Source organism: Sorex araneus, chromosome 6 (assembly GCF_027595985.1).
Source record: "Sorex araneus isolate mSorAra2 chromosome 6, mSorAra2.pri, whole genome shotgun sequence".
Taxonomy (NCBI): Eukaryota; Metazoa; Chordata; class Mammalia; order Eulipotyphla; family Soricidae; genus Sorex; species Sorex araneus.
The window spans coordinates 157,370,240-157,393,796 of NC_073307.1; the positions used below are offsets into that span (position 1 = coordinate 157,370,240).

Sequence of the window (23,557 nt, forward strand, 5' to 3'; positions counted from 1 at the left end):
ATTCCTCTTTCCTTAATTCTCCCCAACCTGCCCTCTTTTCTCTCCCACAATCTCTCTGTTCCTTTGGGATTAAAGTTTTTTTTCATTATTTCAGCTTTCACACATTTAGCTATGTGAAATATTTTAATTTCATTAAACTATATGTACTGAACAATTAAATATAAAGACATATAGAAAATAAACAAAGAAAAAAAGCAGTGTGGCATTCAATTAAATATCTTGTCATTTCCCTGACTTGTCATTTCTATGGGACTTTATCTACCTAAATCTAGTCATGGAGACAGATGCTCAAATAGGCATCCATATCAACAGTAGTAGTTGAGGCACATTAATTTTCATGAAAATAAACCAATGGAAACAGGAACCAAGGAAACCAGGTTTTTCCTTACTAGGATATTATTATACCTACTGAAATGTCACACATTCTAAAACTGTCTCTTTTACGGTGCTCAGAATACCTGTTCAGACATTATTCTTATTGGGGCAAATGTCTCACCTTCTTCACCACCCTCCTCAGGGCCTCTTTTATCTCCTTATTCCTCAGACTATAGATTAGAGGATTTAACATGGGAATAATGATAGTATAGAAAACTGACAAAACCGTGTCCTGCTTATCGGGGTGACTAGAAGTAGGACGCAAGTACACAGCCAAGGCTGTGCCATAATAGAGGGTCACAACTGCCAGGTGGGAGGCACAGGTATTAAAGGCCTTGGCACTACCTTTTACCGAGGATATTTTTAGGATGGAAGCAGCAATGAAACTGTAGGATAACAGGATACTGAGCAAAGAACCGAATCCAACAAGCAGAGCGACAAGAAAAATAATCATTTGAGTGATGGAAGGATCAGAGCAAGACAAGGTAACAATCTGGGGTAAATTACAAAAGAAATGTTGAATGACATTTGGCCCACAGTAGTCGAGATTAAAGCAAGAGATTACTTCAAGTAAGCTACAAAGAAAACCAGTTCCAAGGGTCCCAGCAACCATCTTCTGACAGAATTCAGGTGCCATGATTGTCAAGTACTGCAGAGGGTTACCAATGGCTACGTATCTGTCATAGGCCATGGCCGCCAAGAGGCAACACTCAGACAGAGCCATCCAGCACACGCAAAAATATTGGGTGGCACAGCCAATGAAGGAAATCGTTTTTTCATCTTTAAAGAAATCTGAAAGCATATTTGGACTGATGGAAGAAGAAAAACAGATGTCAACAAAAGACAGAATGCTGAGAAAAAAGTACATAGGTGTTTGCAGGTGGAAGTCCATCCTGATTAGGAGGATAATACCAAGGTTCCACAAGAAGGTCACAAGATAGATCCCTAGGAAGACTGGAAAGAGAATCAGTTGCAGCTCCTTTTCATCGGTGAGTCCCAGGAAAACAAATACAACCACTGGGGTGTAATTTCTATTCCCTTCCATTGAGTGGCTTGTATCCATCTGCAGAAAGAGAGATGATAAAAAAAATGACTTCATTCACAAAATACAACACAGCTGTTTCTCATTTTTCAGTCTTGTGTTAGACCAGATACATAATATTTAATTCTCATCATTGAGTTAGTTCAAGTCTTCCATGTATAGTTATCTATTTTAGCTTTACTTATTTTATAATTGACTCACTATGAGATATACAGTCACTAAGTTGTTTGTGACTGGGTTTGAGTCATACAATGTTCCAACATCAGTCCTGTCACCAGTGTACATTTCTCACAACCAGTGTCCACAGTTTTCCTCCCCTGTTCCCAGCCCCCCAGCCTGCCACTATAAGAAGCATTTTCCTGCCTCTACAGGAAGCATTTTTCTTCTTTCTCTCTTTTTTCTCTCTCACTCTCCTTCTTTCTCTTTTTTCTCTCTCTATCTCTGACTCCTCCTCTCCACTCTCTCCTATAATACACCTTAACTGATCAATTCTCTTAACCAAATTTCTCACTTTCTCTTTGGGAGTAAAGGTAACAATTTGATATCTTTAGAATATTGTACACTAAAATTCCTTATTTATATTTTCTGTTCCATACTTATAAGGTATAAAAACTGAAGGAATAAAAACTGAGGGAAATGTATAAGTAAAGTGCTCTGTTCTATGTATTCTAATACATGATGATTTTACACAGCTTATATTTGATAAACTATTAAATGCTTAGAGTGCCTAACAATGCTGGATCTCTTATGTAAAATGGGATACTGGAACAGATGTTCATAAAATCTCCTTGAGTGCTAATATTCACTTCATCTCTGTCAGAGAAGGGAGACAATTCTTTAGCTTGCCTCTCTTCTTTCAAATGCTTAGAGATATGGAAGAATGACATCATGGAATTAGGGTAATGTCTCTCACACAGTGAGAGACAGCTTGGAAATGAACATTATCTAAACAACATAGTTGAAGTTTGAAAAACTCGAGTGTTTGTTAAGGCAAAAGTTTAAAGTCATGTTATCTTTCCTTTCTTGTAGCTGCAAAATTTACTTATGTAATTCAAAGGTACTTGTAGAACTTCTCTAAAATAAATATCCTTAATCTTTTGTTAATAATAATTTTTGAAAATGTGTCAAGATATCTAGGACCTCTTTACATAAAACTATACACATGTATGGTTTCATTGAAATCACTCATTTTATGAAATTTATTGAGTTGATTTATATCAACCATCTATCTTTAATGCTACTCAAAATACAGAATTATAACATCAAGTTCCTACAAAGAATAGTAATTTGAACGTACGTGAGGGTTATGATGCTTGAACAATGAACACAGCAATTGGGAAAATATAGTAATATTTCTGGAACCTCTTTCCTCTTTTCATTTTTGGGGTTTGTCTAAGGAAAGTCTTCAGAACTGATGATAAATAATCAGAAGAATATATTTGCAAGGGGCAAAGTATGCTGTCCTCAACATGCTACGGGCTTTACTTTCTCCATAACATTGAAAAATTTCCAACACAAACAAAATTTTGATCAGATAAACTTAAAATAGAAGTAGAACTATAGAAAATTTATAGATAGAAAGTAGCTGTCAAAAAACCTTGGGTATTGGTGAGACAGAAGAATGTAGAAGTTTTAAATATTTCTCTGGAAAAAGACACAGACATTACTGGAATGAACAAAGCCCATGAACCATAAATATCTGTCGACATTAGCCAGCCATAATGTCTTCCTTCTCTACAGCCATTTTCTCTCTTAGTTCAAAAAACGAATTATAAAGAAAATATACCCCCCTGCTTCAGAATAATATTGTCAAAGGGGTAATTTCCCCTCAAATAATGAGTCATTTCTTGTACACTGCTGTGAGAATTTGTGATTATAAATGGATGGACATGAAGAGTACCATGCTAAGTGAAATGAGTCTGAAGGAGAGGGACAGACATAGAATGATTGCACTCATTTGTGAAATTAAAAAAATAGTATGAGAATAATACTGAAGACGAGTAGAAATAAGGGTGAGGAGAACTGGTTCATGGTTGGAAGCTTGCCACAGCGGAAGGTAGTAGGGAGGGCCGTTAGGACAGAGAAAAGACCACTATGACAATGATAGCTGGAAATGATCGCTCCAGAAAGAACTGTGTAATGAAAGAAGGTATAGGGACATACATGATACCTTTCAGTACCTATATTGCAAGTCATAATTCCTCCCTAATAAATCGAATCAGCAATGAAAAGGGGGACATCATGACAGAAACCAGTGAGATACAAAAGATCATTAGAGACTACTTTAAAGGCCTCTTTATGCCACAAAACAGGAGAACCTAAAAGAAATGGATGAATTCCTTGACTCCTACAATCTCCCAAGACTGAACAAAGAAGACTTGGAATACCTGAATAGACCCATCAATGTTAAGGAAATTGAAATTGTAATCAAAAATCTCCCCAAAAACAAAAGCACAGGCCCAGATGGTTTCACCGGTGAATTATTCCAAACATTTCAAGAAGACCTGTTGTCAGTTCTCCTCAAACTTTTCCAGGAAATTGAAAAAAAAGGAACTCTCCCAAACAGTTTCTATGAAGCATACATCTCCCTAATACCAAAAGCAAACAAAGACACCACTAAGAAAGAAAATTACAGACCAATATCCCTGATGAACACTGATGCGAAGATTCTCAACAAAATATTAGCAAATAGGATACAACAACTCATCAAAAAGATCATACATCAGGACCAAGTGGGATTCATTCCGGGGATGCAAGGATGGTTTAACATTCGGAAATCAATCAACATAATCCATCATATCAACAAAAGTAAAGATAAAAACCATATGATCATATCAATACGCAGAGAAAGCATTTGACAAGATCCAACATCCTTTCATGATGAAAACCCTCACCAAAATGGGGTTTGGAGGAACTTTCCTCAAGATAGTCAAAGCCATCAACCACAAGCCTACAGCAAGCATTATCCTCAACGGGGAAAAACTAAGGGCCTTTCCTCTAAGGTCAGGAACAAGACAAGGATGCCCGCTCTCACCACTTCTCTTCAATACAGTACTGGAAGTACTTGCGATAGCTATTAGACAAGAAAAAGAGATTAAGGGCATCCAGATAGGAAAGGAAGAAATCAAACTCTCACTATTTGCAGACGATATGATACTATATCTAGAGAAGCTTAAAACCTCTACTAAGAAACTCTTAGAAACAATAGACTTATACAGTAACGTTGCAGGCTACAAAATCAATACCCAAAAATCCATGGCCTTCCTATACACAAACAATGAGGCAGAGGAAAGGGACATGAAAAAAGCAATCCCATTCACAATCGTGCCCCAGAATCAGCTTAACCAAGGAAGTAAAAGACCTCTTCAAAGAAAATTATAAAACGCTACTCCATGAAATAAAAGAGGACATGAGGAAATGGAAACATATACCCTACTCGTGGATAGGGAGAATCAATGTCGTCAAAATGGCAATACTCCCCAAAGCATTATACAGATTCAACGCGATCCTTATAAGGATACCCATGACATTTTTCAAAGAAATGGATCGAACAATCCTAAAATTCATATGGAACAACAAATGCCCACGAATAGCTAAAACAATTATTGGGAAAAAGACGATGGGAGGCATCACCCTCCCCAACCTCAAACTTTACTACGAATCAGTAACAATTAAAGCAGCATGGTACTGGAACAAAGGCGAGCCATAGACCAATGGAACAGGGTGGAATATCCCTACACACAACACCAAATGTATGATCATCTAATCTTTGATAAGGGAGCAAGAGATGTGAAGTGCAGCAAGGAATGCCTCTTTAACAAATGGTGCTGGCACAACTGGACAACCACATGCAAAAAAATGGGCTTAGACCTTGACCTGACACCATGCACAAAAGTCAGATCAAAATGGATTAAAGACCTCAACATTAGACCACATACCATAAGGTACATTGAAGACAAGGTCGGCAAAACCTTCCACGATATTGAAGATAAAGGTATCTTCAAAAGTGACACGGAACTAAGCAATATAGTAAAAACAGAGATCAACAAATGGGACTACATTAAACTAAAAAGCTTCTACACCGCAAAAGATACAGAGACCAGAATACAAAGACTATCCACAGAATGGGAAAAGATATTCACCCAATACCCATCAGATAAGGGGTTGATATCAATGGTATATAAAGCACTGGTTGAACTCTACAAGAAAACATCCAACCCCATCAAAAAATGGGGCGAAGAAATTAACAGAAACTTTACCAAGGAAGAAATACGAATGGCCAAAAGGCACATGAAAAAGTGCTCTACATCACTAATCATCAGAGAGATGCAGATCAAAACAACCACGAGATACCACCTCACACCACAGAGACTAGCACACACCCAAAAGAACAAAAGCAACCGCTGTTGGAGAGGATGTGGCGAGAAAGGGACCCTTCTACACTGCTGGTGGGAATGCCGACTGGTTCAGCCCTTCTGGAAAACAATATGGACGATTCTCAAAAAATTAGATATTGAGCTCCCATTTGACCCAGCAATACCACTGCTGGGAATATAACCCAGAGAGGCAAAAAAGTATAATCGAAATGACACCTGCACATGTATGTTCAGCACAGCACTGCTTACAATAGCCAGAATGGAAAAAAACCAAATGCGCTAGAATGGATGACTGGTTGAGGAAACTTTGGTACATCTATACAATGGAATACTATGCAGCTGTTAGAAAAAAGGAGGTCATGAATTTTATATTTAAGTGGATCGGCATGAAAAGTTTCATGCTGAGTGAAATGAGTCAGAAAGAGAGAGACAGACATAGAAAGATTGCACTCATCTATGGCATATACAATAACAGAGTGGGAGACTAACACCCAAGAATTGTAGAAATAAGTACCAGGAGGTTGCCTCTGTGGCTTGGAGGCTGACCTCATATTCTGGGGAAAGGGCAACTCAAAGAAGGGATCACCAACTATAATGTAGTCAAAGGCCTTGCGGGGGAAGGGAGTTGTGGGCTGAATGAGGGCTAGAGACTGAGCACAGTGGCCACTCAACACCTTTATTGCAAACCTCAACAGCTAATTAGAGAGAGAGAACAGAAGGGAATGCCCTGCCACAGTGGCAGGGTGGGGTTGGGGGAGATGGGATTGGGGAGGGTGGGAGGGATACTGGGTTTACTGGTGGTGGAGAATGGGCACTGGTGAAGGATGGGTTCCCGAACTTTGTATGAGGGAAGCATAAGCACAAAAGTGTATAAATCTGTAACTGTACCCTCACGGTGATTCACAAATTAAAAATAAATAAATTTTAAAAAATTAAAAATTGTTAAAAGATTGTTATGTCATGGAGGGAAACACTTTATATTTATAACAATGTCATAAACAGGTAGGTTATATAAATAAAAATGTATGTAGATTCTACACAGAGCCCAACTCATAAATCTAATAAAAAAGAACAATAAATAGATGGCACTAGCCATAATCTAGGGTATGAGGTATCTAAAATATATTCTTTAAAATTACATATTTGATACTACAATATTAAGTTTTAGGGATAAAATTCTAAGCATAGTCATCATAGATTTCTTTTTTAAATTGTAAACTTCAAGGTTCCTAAGAGACCAGATCTCAATTGTACCCATCAGAATAAATAAATGAGAATATGCCCTAATACAGGTAAAAGATAACACTAGAGGGTAAACATGTTGGAATATGTAATATATAAAAATCAACACATAAATTTGAATTTCCTTAATACTATTTGTCATTTTTATCTCAACACTAGTGAAACAATTTAGGCAAAAACGATCATATAAGATACTTCTATTCTTCTTCCAGAGTGTCAGATGTGCACATTCTTGCCTTATTTCATGCGGAGTGTTTTTCTTTTTCAATTTTCCCTCTGGTAGGGCATTCGCCTTTCACGCAGCCGACCTGTGTTCGATTCCTCCGCCCCTCTCGGAGAGCCCGGCAAGCTACCGAGAGTATTGCGTCTGCACCGCAGAGCCTGGTAAACTACCCGTGGCATATTGGATATGCCAAAAACAGGAACAGTAAGTCTCACCGTGAGAGACGTTACTGGTGCCCGCTTGAACAAATTGATGAGCAACGGGATGACAGTGACAGTGACAGTTTTCCCTCTGAGGGTATCACCTCTAGGATATCACCACATACAGGGAAATATGGTGTTGCCTCTAATCCTTCTTACTTAAGGTCTTAGTGCATAAAATCATAATACAAGAAATGTTAGCATACGAGAGAGAGAGAGAGAGAGAGAGAGACACTGTGTGTGTGAGAGAGACAAAACAGAGAGAAACAAAGAGACAGAGATAGGCAGAGAGAGACCTTGTAAGACATCACAAAGTTGAATGTAGAGAAGATAGGAATCTCAGGGGACTTTCCTGAGTACTCTTTCCTGAATTTGTCACGAAAGATCTGTATACTGGCAAAGAGTATCTCAAAGACATTCTTATGCAAGTTGATGGCACTGTAACTGAACAATCATTACATTGTGACAATCACACATTCGCTCCTTTTTTTTTTTTTTTTGCTTTTTGTTCTTGGGCCAGACCTGACAGTGCTCAGGGCTTATTCCTGGCTCCATGCTCAGCAATCATCCCTGATGGGCTCAGGGGACCTATGGGGTGCCAGGGATGAATCCCAGGTCAGCCACAAACAAGGCAAGTCCCTACCCACTGTACTATTGCTCTGGCCACCACTACACACTTTAATGTAGATATTATTTCAGGAAATAAACTGAGAAACTTCACTGCTTGCTACTTGCCTCGTAAATGAGATGAGTTGTAGAAGAATGTACCTCTTTTCAGAGGAAGAAATGAGGACACACCTACTCACAGCATTGTTTTTAAAGGATGGTAATCATTGCAAAGCATCTACCACAGGTAAACTAGAGAATGAACTATCACAATAACCCCTACTGGAACCAGAGAGTTATTTTAAACCAGTGATAATGTTGTAATTTTGGAAAATGCTTAGTTATAATATTGTTATTTCACAGTCACCCAGACTCTATAATTTTTAATTAAATCTTAAATCTACATGTCTCTTATTTATTATGAAATCGGCAATTTCCTTCTTGCTTAAAAATTTATTTTGGCTTCCTTTGCATTTTTCTCAAATTATTCTTAGTATAAGAATCATTTCTTCCCCATACTTAATTTTACTCGATCCTTCTTGAGAAATGAAAATAAGATAGAGGAGAAGAGAATATTAAATAGTGGTCCCTTTGACTTGTTTCTTCATGTAAGGTATTTCATCAATGGTCCGTCGTCATGTTCACTTAATAAACATTAGAAAGTTCAGTGTCTTCACAGGTAATGAAACAAAATTTGAAACTTGCTTGTCAGGAACAGTATGAATAAGGTTAATTTCAGAATAACAAATTTCACTTGGTAACACTTTATTGGAACTTAATCACTTCCTCTAGAACCTGAAAAGCTAATCAAAGTTGCATTGAACCCTCTCAGGTCAGAAATAATGCCTGCATGAGTGAAACTGCTGAAATGTGACTTTATATAGAATGCATGAGCATGAGGCCATTTAAATAACTCCCGACTCTTTCACAGTCTGACCTCTCATTTTAATCACTAAATTTTAGCCCTCCTCACACTACAAGCTAATGTGTATTGACATAGTCTATCCATTCATTTCACCTTCAACAGATTTACTTTCATCATCATCAATAAGTCACCACAGCCTAATAATCATTTATTATCACTAATCTTCAAGGAAAAAGGCAGTGAGTTATTTTTACATCTTTGATATTATTAATGAATTTAATGCACTCAACATTCCTTACAACAAGACCTTAATGACTCACCTAAGAGTTCTGGTAAACTTTAATCTTGTGAGTTCCAACTCCTCAGACTTTATGGTATAACCAGATATTCAAATATAAGTGAAACATTGTTCACTGCAGGCTTCTGAGATTAACCCACCCTGTCAGTACTCTGAGTACTCAAGTCCATAGTCTTTTGATAAGCTAAGTTTGCTTCACATAACTTTTTTTCAGAAGCTATCCAACTGGGGAAGATAAGGTCCTTAAAAGCTGTGGGGTCTGCTCTATCACGTCCAAGAAATAATGTGAGAACTAAAGGAAAAAATAATTAAAATTTTATAGGCTGAAGCATTTTCCCTTGGGCATAGAGGAAGATCAACTCTATAATTGGTCCCTGTTGAGGCTACAGGAGATTCCTGTGACAAGAGTGTAATCTCTTGAGACATTATATCAAGAAAAACCTTCCTTTAACCTTGAAGGACGTGTGGCTAAAATCAGAGGTAACTTCCAAATTTGTCATGAACATAATAGCAAAGCATAGAAGTAATAACTCATCGAACCCATCTTCCTGGCAAAAGCACCAGGAAATAGCATAACATTGTCAGCACTAAATGAGACTTCCTTCAACAGAGGAAGTCTCCGCCCTCAGCCTTCTTTCTTTGAACCAATTGTTTTACTTTCAGCTGGAATGCCTTAGATGAACCAAGTTCAGAAACGTTAGAGAAAGTTGGAATTGAGTCAATCGAATGAAGCCCTTTGTTTTCTCATGAGTAAATCTGTAGGCTTTGAAAAGTAGGAGAGTGAGAATGATATAGAAGAGATAAATGACTGTGAATGGAGGATGAAGATCAGGGGAAAAGAGAGAGGACTGGACAAAGTGCTCATAAACTTTAAACATATAATAAGCCAGTCTCCCCAAAATACATGTCATATTTTTCAATCATCACTTTCAATACTTTTCTTTCATTGAACTTTCAATTAAAAAGTGTGCTTGTACATATGTACACACATGTAGCACTGTAGTACTGTCCTCCTGTTGTTCAGCGATTTGCTCGGGCAGACACCAGCAACGTCTCCATTGTGAGACTTGTCATTGTTTTTGGCATACTGAATATGTCACGGGTAGCTTGCCAGGCTCTGCCATGTGGGCAGGATACTCTTGGTAGCTTGCCGGATTCTTTGAGAGGGATGGAAGAATTGAACCCTGGTCAGCCGATTGCAAGGCAAACACCCTACCTGCTGTGCTATAGCTCCAGCCCCGTACACATATGTACACAATGTACACCACACATTGTATGTGCATAGATATTATGTATTTATACATGTATCAGCTACAGAAGGAGACAATTTTAAGACTTTTTCTACTCACAATAACATTTTTTCTTATTCTTATTTAATTACTCTGACCATCAATACAAGCTTAGTGTTGATAAAAGGATTGGGGGGGGGGGATAAGTCTCCTTTGCTTGTTTTCCTTTTTAAAGTTTTCAGCTTCTGCCATTGAGTGTGGACTTTTATTGTTGTAATTTTGTTACATTGAGTGATTTCCTGATCTGCCTTGTTTCTTGAGATTTTACAATCATGAGTCAAATGATTGAGTTTTGAGAATGTTGAATTTTGTCAAATTATTTCTGTATTTGTTGAACACGCAACTTTTTCCCTCATTTTTTTAACGTGATACATAAAATTAGTTGATTTGCGTGAGTTGAAGCATCTTTGTTTCCTAGAATAAATCCTCAGGATAGAGAGATAGTACAGCAAATGGGGTGCTTGCCTTGCATGCAGCCATCCCTGGTTCACAACATTTGGTCCCCTAAAGCTCCACCAGGATTGATTCCCTAAGAACAGACCCAGGAGTATAAACCTGAGTATCACCTGATATAACTGAAAAATAAAAACAAACAATTAAAAAAGATATCCCAGTAGTTCCTGATGCTTGGTCCTTTTATTGTATATTGAATTAGATTTATTAATATTTTCTCCATTGTATTTGCATGCTGGTTGTTATACAATTTTACATTTTTATGGTGCCTTGGTTTGACTTTTGGTATCAGGTTGCTTCTTCCCCAAAAAGTAAGTTTTGAAATCTTCCTTCATGATAGTTTATTTCTCTAACAGTCTTTATTTATTTATTTATTTTTTAATTTTTTATTGAGTCACCATGTGGAAAGTTACAAAGTTTTCAGGTTTAAATCTCAGTTATACAATGCTCGAATACCCATCCCTTCACCAGTGCTCATATTCCACCACCAAGAATCCCAGTAGAGCTCCACCCCGCCCCCTCACACCCCAAACCCCCCCACGCCCCTAGCCCCCCCACCCTAAGCCCCCCCCGCCTGTGTAACTAATAAATTTCACTTTACTTTCATTTTGATTGCATACAATATTTCAACAAACTCACTATTATTGTTTGGAGAGTCTCTCCCCTAAAGTAAGACCTGCTGAAAAGGAAGCATTAGATAATTTGTTTTCCATTGCTGAGGATGAAGAGGTATGAGGTAGAGTGACCACACTTTGACCCATTTTGGCTAGTGTTTTCATCATAAACGGATGCTGGATCTTGTCAAATGCTTTCTCTGCATCTATTGATATGATTATATGATTTTTATCTTTTCTTTTGTTGATATGGTGGATTATGTTGTTTGATTTCCGGATGTTAAACCATCCTTGCATCCCCGGGATGAATCCCACTTGGTCGTGGTGTATGATCTTTTTGATGAGTTGTTGAATTCTATTTGCTAATATTTTGTTGAGAATTTTTGCATCTGTGTTCATCAGGGATATTGGTCTGTAGTTTTCTTTTTTTGTGGTGTCTTTGTTTGCTTTTGGTATTAGGGAGATATGAGCCTCATAGAAACTGTTAGGGAGGGTTTCTGTTTCTTCAATTTCCTGGAAGAGCTTGAGAAGGACTGGCAAAAGGTCCTCTTTAAATGTTTGGAAGAACTCACTAGTGAATCCGTCTGGACCTGGGCTTTTGTTTTTGGGAAGACTTTTGATTACCATTTCAATTTCCTTGATGTTAATTGGACTATTCAGGTACTCCAGGTCTTCTTGGTTCAGCCTTGGGAGATTATAGGAGTCGAGGAATTTATCCATTTCTTCTAGGTTTTCTTGTTTCGTGGCATAGAGATTTTCAAAGTAGTCTCTGATGATCTTTTGAATTTCATTGGTTTCTGTAGTGATGTCCCCCTTTTCATTTCTGATTCGGCTTATAAGGGTTCTCTCTCTCTCTTTCTTTGTGAGTCTTGCTAGTGGTTTATCAATCTTGTTTATTTTCTCAAAGAACCAGCTCTTGGTTTCATTGATCTTCCGGATTGTCTTTTGGGTTTCCATGTCATTAATTTCTGCTCTAAGTTTTATTATCTCTTTCCTTCTGCCTGGTTTTGGCTCCTTTTGTTGGTCCTTTTCTAAGGTCTTGAGCTGTGAGGTCAAGTTATTTATGTGGGCCCTTTCTTCCTTCCTGAGAAATGCTTGCAGAGCTATAAATTTTCCCCTTAAAACGGCTTTAGCTGCATCCCACAAGTTCTGGTAGCTCGTGTCTTCATTCTCATTTGTTTCTAGGTACCTTTTGATTTCTTCCTTGATTTCCTTCCTGACCCACTCATTGTTCAATATCGAGCTATTTAATTTCCAGGTGTTTTATTTGGTTTTCTGCATCTGTCCACAATTAAGTTTTATCTTCAGTGCATCATGGTCTGAAAAGATAGCTGGTACAATGTCTATCTTGTTGATTCTGTTGAGGTATGTTGTGTGGCCCAGCGCATGGTCTATTCTGGAAAATGTTCCATGTGCACTGGAAAAGAATGTGTATTCCTTTTTTGGGGGATATAAAGCCCTGTATAGATCTATCAGCCCTCTCTCTTCTATTTCTTCCTTCAAAGCCAGTATTTCATTGGTGAGTTTTAATCTTCTAGATCTGTCCAGAGGAGACAGTGCGGTGTTGAAGTCTCCAACTACTATTGTGTTGCTCGAGATGTCCTTCTCGAGGTCTCTTAGCAGCTGTTGTAGGTATTTAGCTGGTCCCTCATTGGGTGCATAGACATTTAAGAGTGTGATTTCTTTCTGATGTACACATCCCTTGATTAATAAAAAGTGGCCTTCACTATCCCTTCTAATCTTTTTCAACCTGAAGTCTATGTTTTCTGATACTAGTAAAGCCACCCCGGCTTTCTTGAGGGAGTTCTTTGCTTGCAGGATTGTTTTCCATCCTTTGGCTTTGAGTCTGTGTTTGTTCTGGCTATTCAGATGTGTTTCTTGCAGGCAACAGAATGTTGGGTTGAGTCTCTGAATCCATTTTGCCACTCTGTGTCTCTTAATTGGTGAATTCAGACCATTGACATTAAGGGAGATTATTGTTATGGGATTTTGTGCCATCTTTGTGTAAGGGTTTGTTGTGCTTGTAGGGGTTGTTCCTGTCTTACAATAGCCCCTTTAGTGCTTCTTTTAGGTTTGGTTTTGAGTCTATGAAGTTCCTGAGCTGTTGTTTATCCCCAAAGTAGTGTATGATTCCTTCTAGTTTGAATAAGAGTTTAGCCGGATAAAGTATTCTTGGTGAAGCGTTGATTTCATTGAGTTTTTTCACTATATCCCACCATTGCCTTCGAGCTTGGAGGGTTTCCTCTGATAGATCTGCTGTGAGTCTAAGGGGTGCTCCTTTGTATGCGATTTCCTTCTTGGACCTTGCTGCTTGGAGTATTGTGTCTCTCTGGAAGATGTCCATCATTGTAACTATGATATGTCTTGGGGTTTTTCTGTTAGGATCTCTTTTAGCTGGCACTCTTCGGGCGCCTTGAATCTGGATGCCCGCATTGTCCAGCTGTGGGAAGTTTTCCGCAATGATTTGTTTGACTGTGTCTTTTTCGTTGGGGTTGGTTCCCTGTGGTTCTGGTAGTCCAATGATTCTAATGTTGCTCCTCTTGAAGTCATCCCCTAGGACTCTGATTCTGGCTAGAGCTATTTTGAGGTCTCTTGCCATGGTTTGTTGTTGCCTGTAGGCCTCTTGCAGCTCTTCTTCAAGCATACTGATTCTGTCTTCGGCTGCAATCATCCTATTGTTGAGGGCAGTCAGAGAGTTTTTGATTTCATGTATGGAATCCTTCATTTCTTTTTGAAGGTTTTTTATTTCTGCTCTCATTTCTTCCCGTATTTTGTCGGCTGTCTGTTGTATTGTTTCCGCCAGGTCTTCCTTGAAGTTGTCCAACTTTGCATTGAGTTCATTGAACATGTTGAGGATTTCAACTCTGAATTCTTTCTCAGAGAGGTCAAGTTTGTAGGAAGCGCCCATTGAGGTTTCCGGACTCCTTTGATCGTCCTCTGGTTGCAATGGGGATTTTCGCTGTTTCTTCATGTTGTTTGTGGTGATATGAAAGAGGGGCCCTTGAAGATGAGTATCTCTGTCTCCTTTTGTTGTGAAAAAGGATTGTGGATAGGCTCAGTTAATAGTGGTTACCTTTTAACTTGCCATTTGTAGAACCTGATCTACTGATGTTTCCTTCAACCCTTATGTGAGGTCTTGTGCATTATTGTCCTACTGCTTGCAAATAGCTAGGATGTTGGTTTGGATAGGATGTTGAGGAAACTACCTGCCAGCGAGTGAGCTTTGGCTGGCCGGCAATGAGGTCACGCCCACTTTTCTTAGGCCACGCCCCTGGCGGTTAGGCCACGCCCCTTTCCGGCAACCGGACAGCGGTCAACGGGCTGGGGGTCAGCGTGCCGGCCACTCAGCCGGCAGTCCGGAGGGGAGGGAACCCGGGGTGCTCAGGGCCGCGGAGCCTCTAACAGTCTTTAAACCGATGTTTGATGAATAAAAAGTAAAATTAAGTAAATTAAAATATCACATATGCTGAGATTCAAACTAGGTCTGCATCTACAGTCTCCAACCTGAGAAGGCATCTAAGTTTAAGCATTTATGACATAAAGAGCAATCATACTTTTAGAGGAATAATGTTTTTCTATAAATTTTAATAACTTCACTACTGGATTATGGGAATTGGATAAAATAATGAAAAGAAACAAGTACACATCTCATTGAAAATTTTTCATTGGTGGTAGCAGGAGATATTAGCATCATTATCTTCATCATCAATCATTTAGTCATAACAGAAACTTGCTTTATGGAGTTATAGGTGTTTATGCCTTGGCTCATTTCGACACTCTTTGTTTGTCAAAAACCAATATCATTTCCAGGATTTTGTAGAAGATGTAGACACTCTTTTTTGTCCCCATTCACCACCTAATAGTAACTATAATGAATTTTTGAGCTGACTCAAAATTATGTTCTCATGCCATGTAAAAAATTAACTCAAAATTTATAAATAAATGTAATAACTAAAACTATAAATCATTGAGAAGAAATCATAGATGTAAATAATGTGATTTGGTGTTCAGAAAAAATTATATATATTAGATATAACACTAGAAGTATGAGCAGCAATAGACAAAGATAAATATATTCAACTTTGTAAAACTTAAGATGTTTTTCCTTCAAATGTGCTATCAAGAAAATATAAAAATATCCCAAAGACTTGGGGATCATACACATGTTCAAATCATATTTATATGTGTATATGTACAGGCATTTAAAACTATTTTTTCTTAATAACATATCAGTAGGTCCACTTAAATGGGCAAAGAACCCAATAGACATCTCTCCAAAGATGATATGAAAATTAATCACCGAACTCATAAAAAAATAACCCTCAAATTACCAGCCTTCCAAAAAATACAAGTCAAAACCCATAAAGATACTACCTTCAGGTCCACTAGGATCATAACAAGTTTGCAAGAGTGAGAGTAAATTAGAATCCATACACACTGCTAGTAGGAAAGCAAAATTCTACAGACATTTAAAAAATATTTTAACTGGTCCTCAAGTTGTTAAAGATAGTTACAGTAAGATCTAACCATTACACTTTTAACAGCACACCCAAAATAATTGAAAACATTTATTCAGGTAAATGTTTGTCTATATAGGTTCACAGAAGTACCATTCACAATATCTGAAAGTTACAAACTAACACAATGTTCATTAGCTGTTGAGAAGTGAAGTGTATATTTAGGAAATATAATATAAAAAAAATATCACATATGCTTTAAAAATTTAGAAAAAGTTAACATGATGTCATAGATATAAATAATGAAGAAATGTCAAAACATTGGTAAACTATCAAACATGTATTTGAGAGTAAAAAATGTATGTCATTACATTGGAATCCATATATTATGGGTAGTATGAAAAGTCAAAATAAATTCACTATCTCCTACATTTGAAACTACATTCTTGCCCTCAGTTGTCTGGACTTTCTCATCCCTCTAATATGTGCCTTTTACAATGTGTCTAGAGAAAGAAAGACAAGATCTTAAGAAGTAAGGTCATACCTTATACCTTTTTCTAAAATGATGCTGCAAAACAAGAATTATTTCTCCTGTTCATTTGGAGATTTAAGACTGGGTCTGGAATTAGATGTAAACGTTCTCCCATTTGTACTTGGGGAAAATTGACAATTTCATTGAAATGATTTTTTTTTTGCCCCATCTTCTCAGTTTTCTATCTTTTCCCTTTTGTCTCTGCCCTTCTTCCATCTTTTCTCATTCCCTCCTCTTACTCTTTCATAGCTGTAAAGAAAATAGTTGTAATCAAAGGATTCAAGAGTAATTTTTGCTTCTTTTTCACTACTGCAAATCCCTATAAGTATGTCTAAATATGATAAATCTCAGTTAGCACAGCGGGTAGGGCATTTGCCTTGCACGCGGACGACCAGGGTTCGATTCCTCCATCCCTCTCAAAGAGCCTGGCAGCTATCGAGAATATCCCATTCACATGGCAGAGCCTTGCAAGCTTCCTGTGGGTATTTGATATGCCAAAACCAGTAACAACAAGTCTCACAATGGAGACATTACTGTTGCTTGCTCGAGAAAATCCATGAATAACGGGTCATCAGTGCTAACAGTGCTATCATTGAATTACTATTTCGTGGAATACAATTTAGCGTTATACATCTACATCTGTGTAGGTGTCACCATAACCCAATTAAAGAAACAGAGTGTGGTACTGAGCTATTGTACATCCCGTAGGGTATTAGCCTTGAATGTGGCCAAACTGACTGCCCTCCCAGTGCTACATAAGGTCCCCCAAGCCCCTCTAAAAGTGATCCCTGAGCTCGGAGTCAGGAATAAACCCTGATAACCCCTGGGTGTGCAGCCTAAATCAGAGAGAGTGATCAATTCCTAACACAAGAGAGAAAAGCAAAAATAGCAAGGGAAAATTAAGTGGTCAAAGTCGTCAAACCTGATGAATTTGTCTAGAGAACTGAGCTTTCGTGGCAGGAGGGATACTTAGAACTCTAGGCGGGGTGGGGCAGTGGGCTTTCCTGGTATGCTATGTCTAGGAAAAGCTTAAGTAACAATTTTATAAATCTAAGTACCTAAATAAAATAATTTTGATCATTTCATTCTTAAATAAATGTGATGATTTTATTCATAACTTAATTAAATGTAAATTTTTTATTTTAAAATCATCTAAATTTAGCTATTTACTTTTTTTTTGCTTTTTGGGTCACACCCAGCGATGCTCAGGGGTTACTCCTGGCTTTGCACTCAGAATTACTCCTGGCAGTGCTTGGGGGACCATATGAGATGCCGGGGATCGAGCCCAATGTGCAAGGCAAACGCCCTACAAGCTGTGCTCTCGCTCTGGCCCTTTAGTTATTTACATTTAAAATAATAAATAATTATGGTGAATCTATATAGTAAAATCTTAAAGCCAAAGAACTGGTTCAAATAAGAATGTGGAAAGCTACGACCCTCTACTGAAGAAACACACTTCACCATTGAAGGTGCATAGCAGATTTTTCTGAGAGGTTCTTTGATGATTATTAATATGTTTTCTTGATATAAATTTATTTCACCATTTAAGAGGTCTGCAGAGAAGCTGGAGAGATAGGTCTGGTCAAGCACTTGCCTTGCATGTGGCTGATTTGCATTTGATTCCTGACACCCCAGATAATCCCCTAAACACCACCCAGGAGAGATCTCTGAATACAGAACCTGGCATAAGCTCTGAGTACTGCCAGAAGTGGCCCCCCCAAAAACAAAAATTTTGGAAGTGTTGTTTTTAACAGACCCATAATTGTTCCAGGGTGAAAGGACTTTTGATATAATGAAGTCTCAAAAGAATAATGCCATGAAGGAATATCTTGTTGTGACCAATTAGTAGAATTCATCTGCCTCTGTACCCAGGAGAGATAATTGACAGATTGCGATGTTAATTGCTCTGTTTTGTTGTAGTTTGTCCTCCCATTTTCTTTCTTAGATGTGATGGAGCAGGTTCAGGAACATTTAAGGCTTCTTTTTTCCACATTCAGATCATTTCTGGAGTTTCAGTGAGTCAAACATCATTAACAAAAGATTGTTGACTCCCCTCAAGTTAACTCCCTAATTCTCTTAGAACACTGACAAGGATCCCTTCAAAGCAGGAAGACAAACATCTATTGGACTTTTCTGAATTCTGGGTAAACTACAAGTAAATAACCTGCATCACAGGAAAGTAGAACTTTGAAGAATTCTTAGGTGAGTTATTAGACACTGCTCTGAAGAATATCAAGGAACTGATCTAGAAAGAAATCAAAATGTGTACAAATATCTCAGTATCATTGTCCTTAAATTTTAAGCTTTATAGGGGTCCTTTTCAGACCTCATTTAGCATATATATGTAAAGTAAAATTTGTTGAAGGACAGTGTGGTAATATAAAGTGGATCTACACTGCCTCTAACTCGTCTATTTAAGAAAAAATAACTAAGACTCAGAGCTGTGAATTATTTTAGAGTTCTGTACTACCTTGTCAGTTCTCTTCTTTAGTGGCCTCAGAAGATTCTGTGGGTGGCATCAGAATTGAGTAGTTTTGTGTGTCATCTATTACCGTGCAAGAGTCTAGAATAAGAAAAAAATCAGTCAAGAATTTATGGAACACTTGCTTTTCTGAGATTAATCTTGTCTGTACTAAAGTGTTCAACAGAGCTCTTCAGACTTTGCTTCCTGGCCTACAACATTTTCCCAATTCAGACAATTAAATATTAGAAAAGATTACTGATCTTTTCTAAAAAACAAGGACCACTTTTATGTTTCCTTTCCATATTCTCCCCCTCATCTTCCCCTCTCCCCACCACCCTCCCCCTCTCCTCATGCCTTCTCCTCCTCACCCCTCCTTTTCCTCCACCTCCATCTCCTCCTCCTCCTCCTCCTTCTCCTCTTGTCCTCATCCTCATCCTCCTCCTCCCATCGTCCTCTTCCTTCTTCTGCTCCTTGTTCTCCTGCTCTTTGTCCTCCTCCTCCTCCTCCTCTTCCTCCTCCTCCTCTTCCTCCTCCTCCTCTTCATCCTCCTCCCCCTCCTCCTCCTTCTTCTTCTTCTTCTTTTTCTTCTTCTTCTTCTTCTTCTTCTTCTTCTTCTTCTTCTTCTTCTTCTTCTTCTTCTTCTTCTTCTTCTTCTTCTTCTTCTTCTTCTTCTTCTTCATCCTCCTCCTCCTCCTCCTCCTCCTCCTCCTCTTCCTCCTCCTCCTCCTTCTGCAGGGTCCGGTGGAAATGAGTATATTGAATATACTATGTCAATAATTATGTGAGGGAAAAATGAAGGGTGAGTCAATAGCACCTGTATCTGAAACAAAAGAAAATGTAGGCATCTTTGAAAAAGAAATGTGAATGAAATATATGATGAACTCAAAGAAAAGTTGAACTAAAGATAGGTAAAATCAAAAATTTTTAATGAGAAGTCATAGAATCTGGCATGACTTACAGAACAAACATTTTCATTATACATACTCAGATTAACAACAGTGTCATTGATTCCACATAATTCTTTGCATAAGGGTTTTTTATTGGTTTTGCTGTTTCTTTCAGTTCAGTTACTGTAATTATTTATATTCTACATATGAGCTATATGCATTGTTCTTCAGTATAATTATGTCCTTTCAATTCATGACTCAATTCTCAGGATAATCAACTCATGATCCATTCATTTGTTTCAAAATATATTTTACCTTTCCAAAAAAAATACATACCAGCTTCTTGATCTGACCATCTGTTGGTGGACATTTAGATTGGCAGTTGCAAATAATGTTCTTATTAGCATTTGGATTTAATAAATGTTTTCTTACATGTTGAATAAGTGCCTGAGAGTAGTACTATGGAATCATATGGAATCTTCATTCCAATTTTTAACCTCCATTACATATACCACAGTGTTGTACCAACTGATATCACGCTCAACAGCTTGCATTAACCTCAATTCTGCACCAGAATTCACTTTTCTCCACTTCTTCGCAAGACTGATTTCAATATTTACCTTCTGTCATTCTCACACGTGTGAATTGACATACTGCAGTTAATTTTTTCGTTTTCACCTTTGTAATAAGGGACATAGAACATTCTTTTCATGTGTGTGGAGAAGTGTCTAAGTTTTATGCCAAATTTGATTTGATAGTTTTGTTGTTGTTGTTGCTCTTTTGTAAATGTGTGATAAGTTTTTCACTCCCAAAATGTCTAAAAGATTGGAGATTATCCATGGAATGTACAGATTGATTCAATATTAGATACAAGGCTATAAGTATAAGACTATACTTAGAGTCAGCTATTTGACTAGAAGAAAATAATGAGCATTCCTTTTTGGCTGTTTGTTGGATGGGGGGTGAAGTGTTTGGCTCACACATGGCAGTGATCAGCAGTTACTCCGGACTCTGTGCTAAAGGATCACCCCTAAGGAAAACATGTGATTTCAGGCATGGATCCAACATTGGTCATGTTCAAAGCAAGTGACTTTCTTACTATACTCTCTCTCGAGCCCTCCATTTGGTGTTTTGAGTCTGAATATTTTCTTTCATCTTTTCCTCAACAGATGTCTGAAAGCATCTCTAAGGAAGGATATAGAAACCACACCTCCGTGACCATGTTTGTCCTCTTGGGACTCACAAGTGAAAAAGATCTACAGCTCATTCTCTTTCCTGTCTTCCTAGTAATCTACCTGGTGACCCTAATTTCAAACCTGGGTCTTATCATCCTAATCAGAATGGACTCTCACCTGCACACACCTATGTACTTTTTTCTCAGTTGCCTGTCGTTCATTGATATCTGCTATACGACTTCCATTAGCCCAAGGATGCTTTCAGATTTCTTTAAGGATGGAAAGTTGATTTCCTTTGTTTCATGTGCTACTCAGTATCTTGTGATTGCTTGGATGGGTCTGTCTGAGTGCTGCCTTTTAGCCACCATGGCCTATGACAGATATGTGGCCATTGGTAACCCTCTGCAGTACTCAGCCATTATGAACCCTAACCTCTGTTGCAAAATGGTTACTGCAGCCCTTGGAAGTGGTTTTATTAGTAGTTTAGCTGAAACAGTGACTTGCTTTAGTCTTTATTTCTGTGGTCCAAACATCATTCGACATTTCTTTTGTGACTTACCCCAGATTTTTTCCTTATCTTGCTCCAATACCTTTGTTTGCCAAATCATTATTTTTCTGGTGGCTCTGTTGATTGGGGTTTGTCCTATGCTCTTTATCCTTTTATCTTATGGCTTTATTGCAGCTTCCATCCTGAAAATATCCTCTGCTAAAGGCAGTCTCAAGGCCTTCAATACCTGTGCCTCCCATGTGACAGTTGTGACCCTCTTCTATGGCACAGTCCTGGCTGTATACATGCGTCCTACTTCTAACTACTCCAAGAGTCAGGACAAGGTTCTGTCAGTGTTCTATGTTAATGTTATTCCCATGCTGAATCCTCTTATCTATAGTCTGAGGAACAAGGATATCAAAGAGGCTCTTAAAAGGGTGATGAAGAGGGCAACATTTTTATCTTAATAGTCTAATATCTAGAAAGGTGTTTTAAAACATATAATAAATGTAGGTAAGAATTTATAAGTGATCTATTGTCGGTTATAGTAACAGTCAGGTAGAGACAATGATGAATAATCCGGCTTTCTTACTCTTTATTTTATCATTCTTAGTTGTGAGGTAATGTCACCATAGTTGAAGTTGGTTTTAAAAGTTTGTTTCTAGATCAGATTGATAGTACAGTGTTACGTGTAGGGTACATGCAGCAACCCAGGTTTGATACCCGGCACCACATATGGTCCCCTGAACCCCACTACGAATGATTCCTGAGTACAGTACATTTCTTGGAAGGCTCAAAGATAAAAAAAATACTTTCATATGCTTCTTTCTTATTGATTTGTCAATTTTCACAGGTGTCTCAGCTGATACATCAGAATCATTGAAAGATACTTTCAGTGTATCCTTTCAATACTTTTGCTTGCCTAGAAAGCAAAAGCAATAGATTGAATGGATAAAATAGAGATCAGAGGGGCTGGAGAGTTATTATAGGGATTAAGGGGTATGTCTTTCAGGCTGTCAACCCTAGTGTGATCGTGATACCACATGGTGATGAGAGCACCACCAGGTGCACTACTAGAGACCTCTGAGTCCCCCCAAATACAGCTCTGGAGCCCTAATGTCTGGTTGGCTGAGAATCACAGGAAAGTGTTCCCATGTGTCTAGGCACTTCTTGCAGACCTCCCAGTTCTAATTCTACCCCTCCCCAATAAGACTACAATTCATAAATGTTAAAGCCAACTTCAATATATTTCAAAAATTTGCATTAGGAACCATATGCTCATTTTCAGCATATCATACTAGTATTGTTCTTGAAATCACTCAGCACTGCTCGCTCTGATCGATGATAGCTGAAATGCCTTGTACACAATAGGGATTCAACATGCATTTGCTAAAACAAGAGGCAGAATTCCTAAGAAAATCCAAAAAAGGTGGAAGAGAGCACACCTTCAGTAGCAGGCTCTGCTATACCTAATTCAAAGGGGGAAAGGGGTTTCAACACTGGGTTAAAAGTATGCTCCAGGTGTCTTCCACTCAGTTGTCTGTTTCTCTTTGCAAAGGTAAGGACAGTGTGGGTTCCTAAGAACCTCCTCTGAGTGGCCACATTTTGGGAGGGAGAACAGCAACTCCAATAGGCAAACCGGTAAAACCTCTTACAGACTTTAGAAACGCCAACTACCATATGAACAGAAAATGTACAAGGTCAAAACAAGTTAGTTTTTTCTTCAAATTTCATTTTAGGCATGATGATTTATGATACTATCAATGATATGTTTCATGCATAAAATATTCTTGCACCACATCCTCCAACAGAGTGTTCCCTACACTCTACCACTGTCCTCTAGAGAGATGCCATCCCCTATTTAATCCCATCCTAAAAAAAAAAATCAGTTTTAAATAAAAATGTACATATAAAACGGTTGAGCTGTGCTGATAGTTCAGTCTAGAGCTCTCTCTGGGGTAAGGCTAAAAAG

General features: G+C 38.2%; 2 protein-coding genes across 2 annotated transcripts; one reads left to right on the forward strand and one right to left on the reverse strand.

Moving 5' to 3' along the window:
• Positions 1–475: 475 nt before the first annotated feature.
• LOC129406107 (olfactory receptor 5A1-like) lies at positions 476–1,438 on the reverse strand. Its single transcript, XM_055144049.1, has one exon. It carries the CDS (start codon positions 1,436–1,438, stop codon positions 476–478), a length of 963 nt encoding a protein of 320 aa, XP_055000024.1.
• A 19,654-nt stretch (positions 1,439–21,092) lies between these two features.
• On the forward strand, positions 21,093–22,052 carry LOC129406052 (olfactory receptor 1440-like). Its single transcript, XM_055143798.1, has one exon. It carries the CDS (start codon positions 21,093–21,095, stop codon positions 22,050–22,052), a length of 960 nt encoding a protein of 319 aa, XP_054999773.1.
• The last annotated feature ends 1,505 nt before the right edge of the window (positions 22,053–23,557 follow it).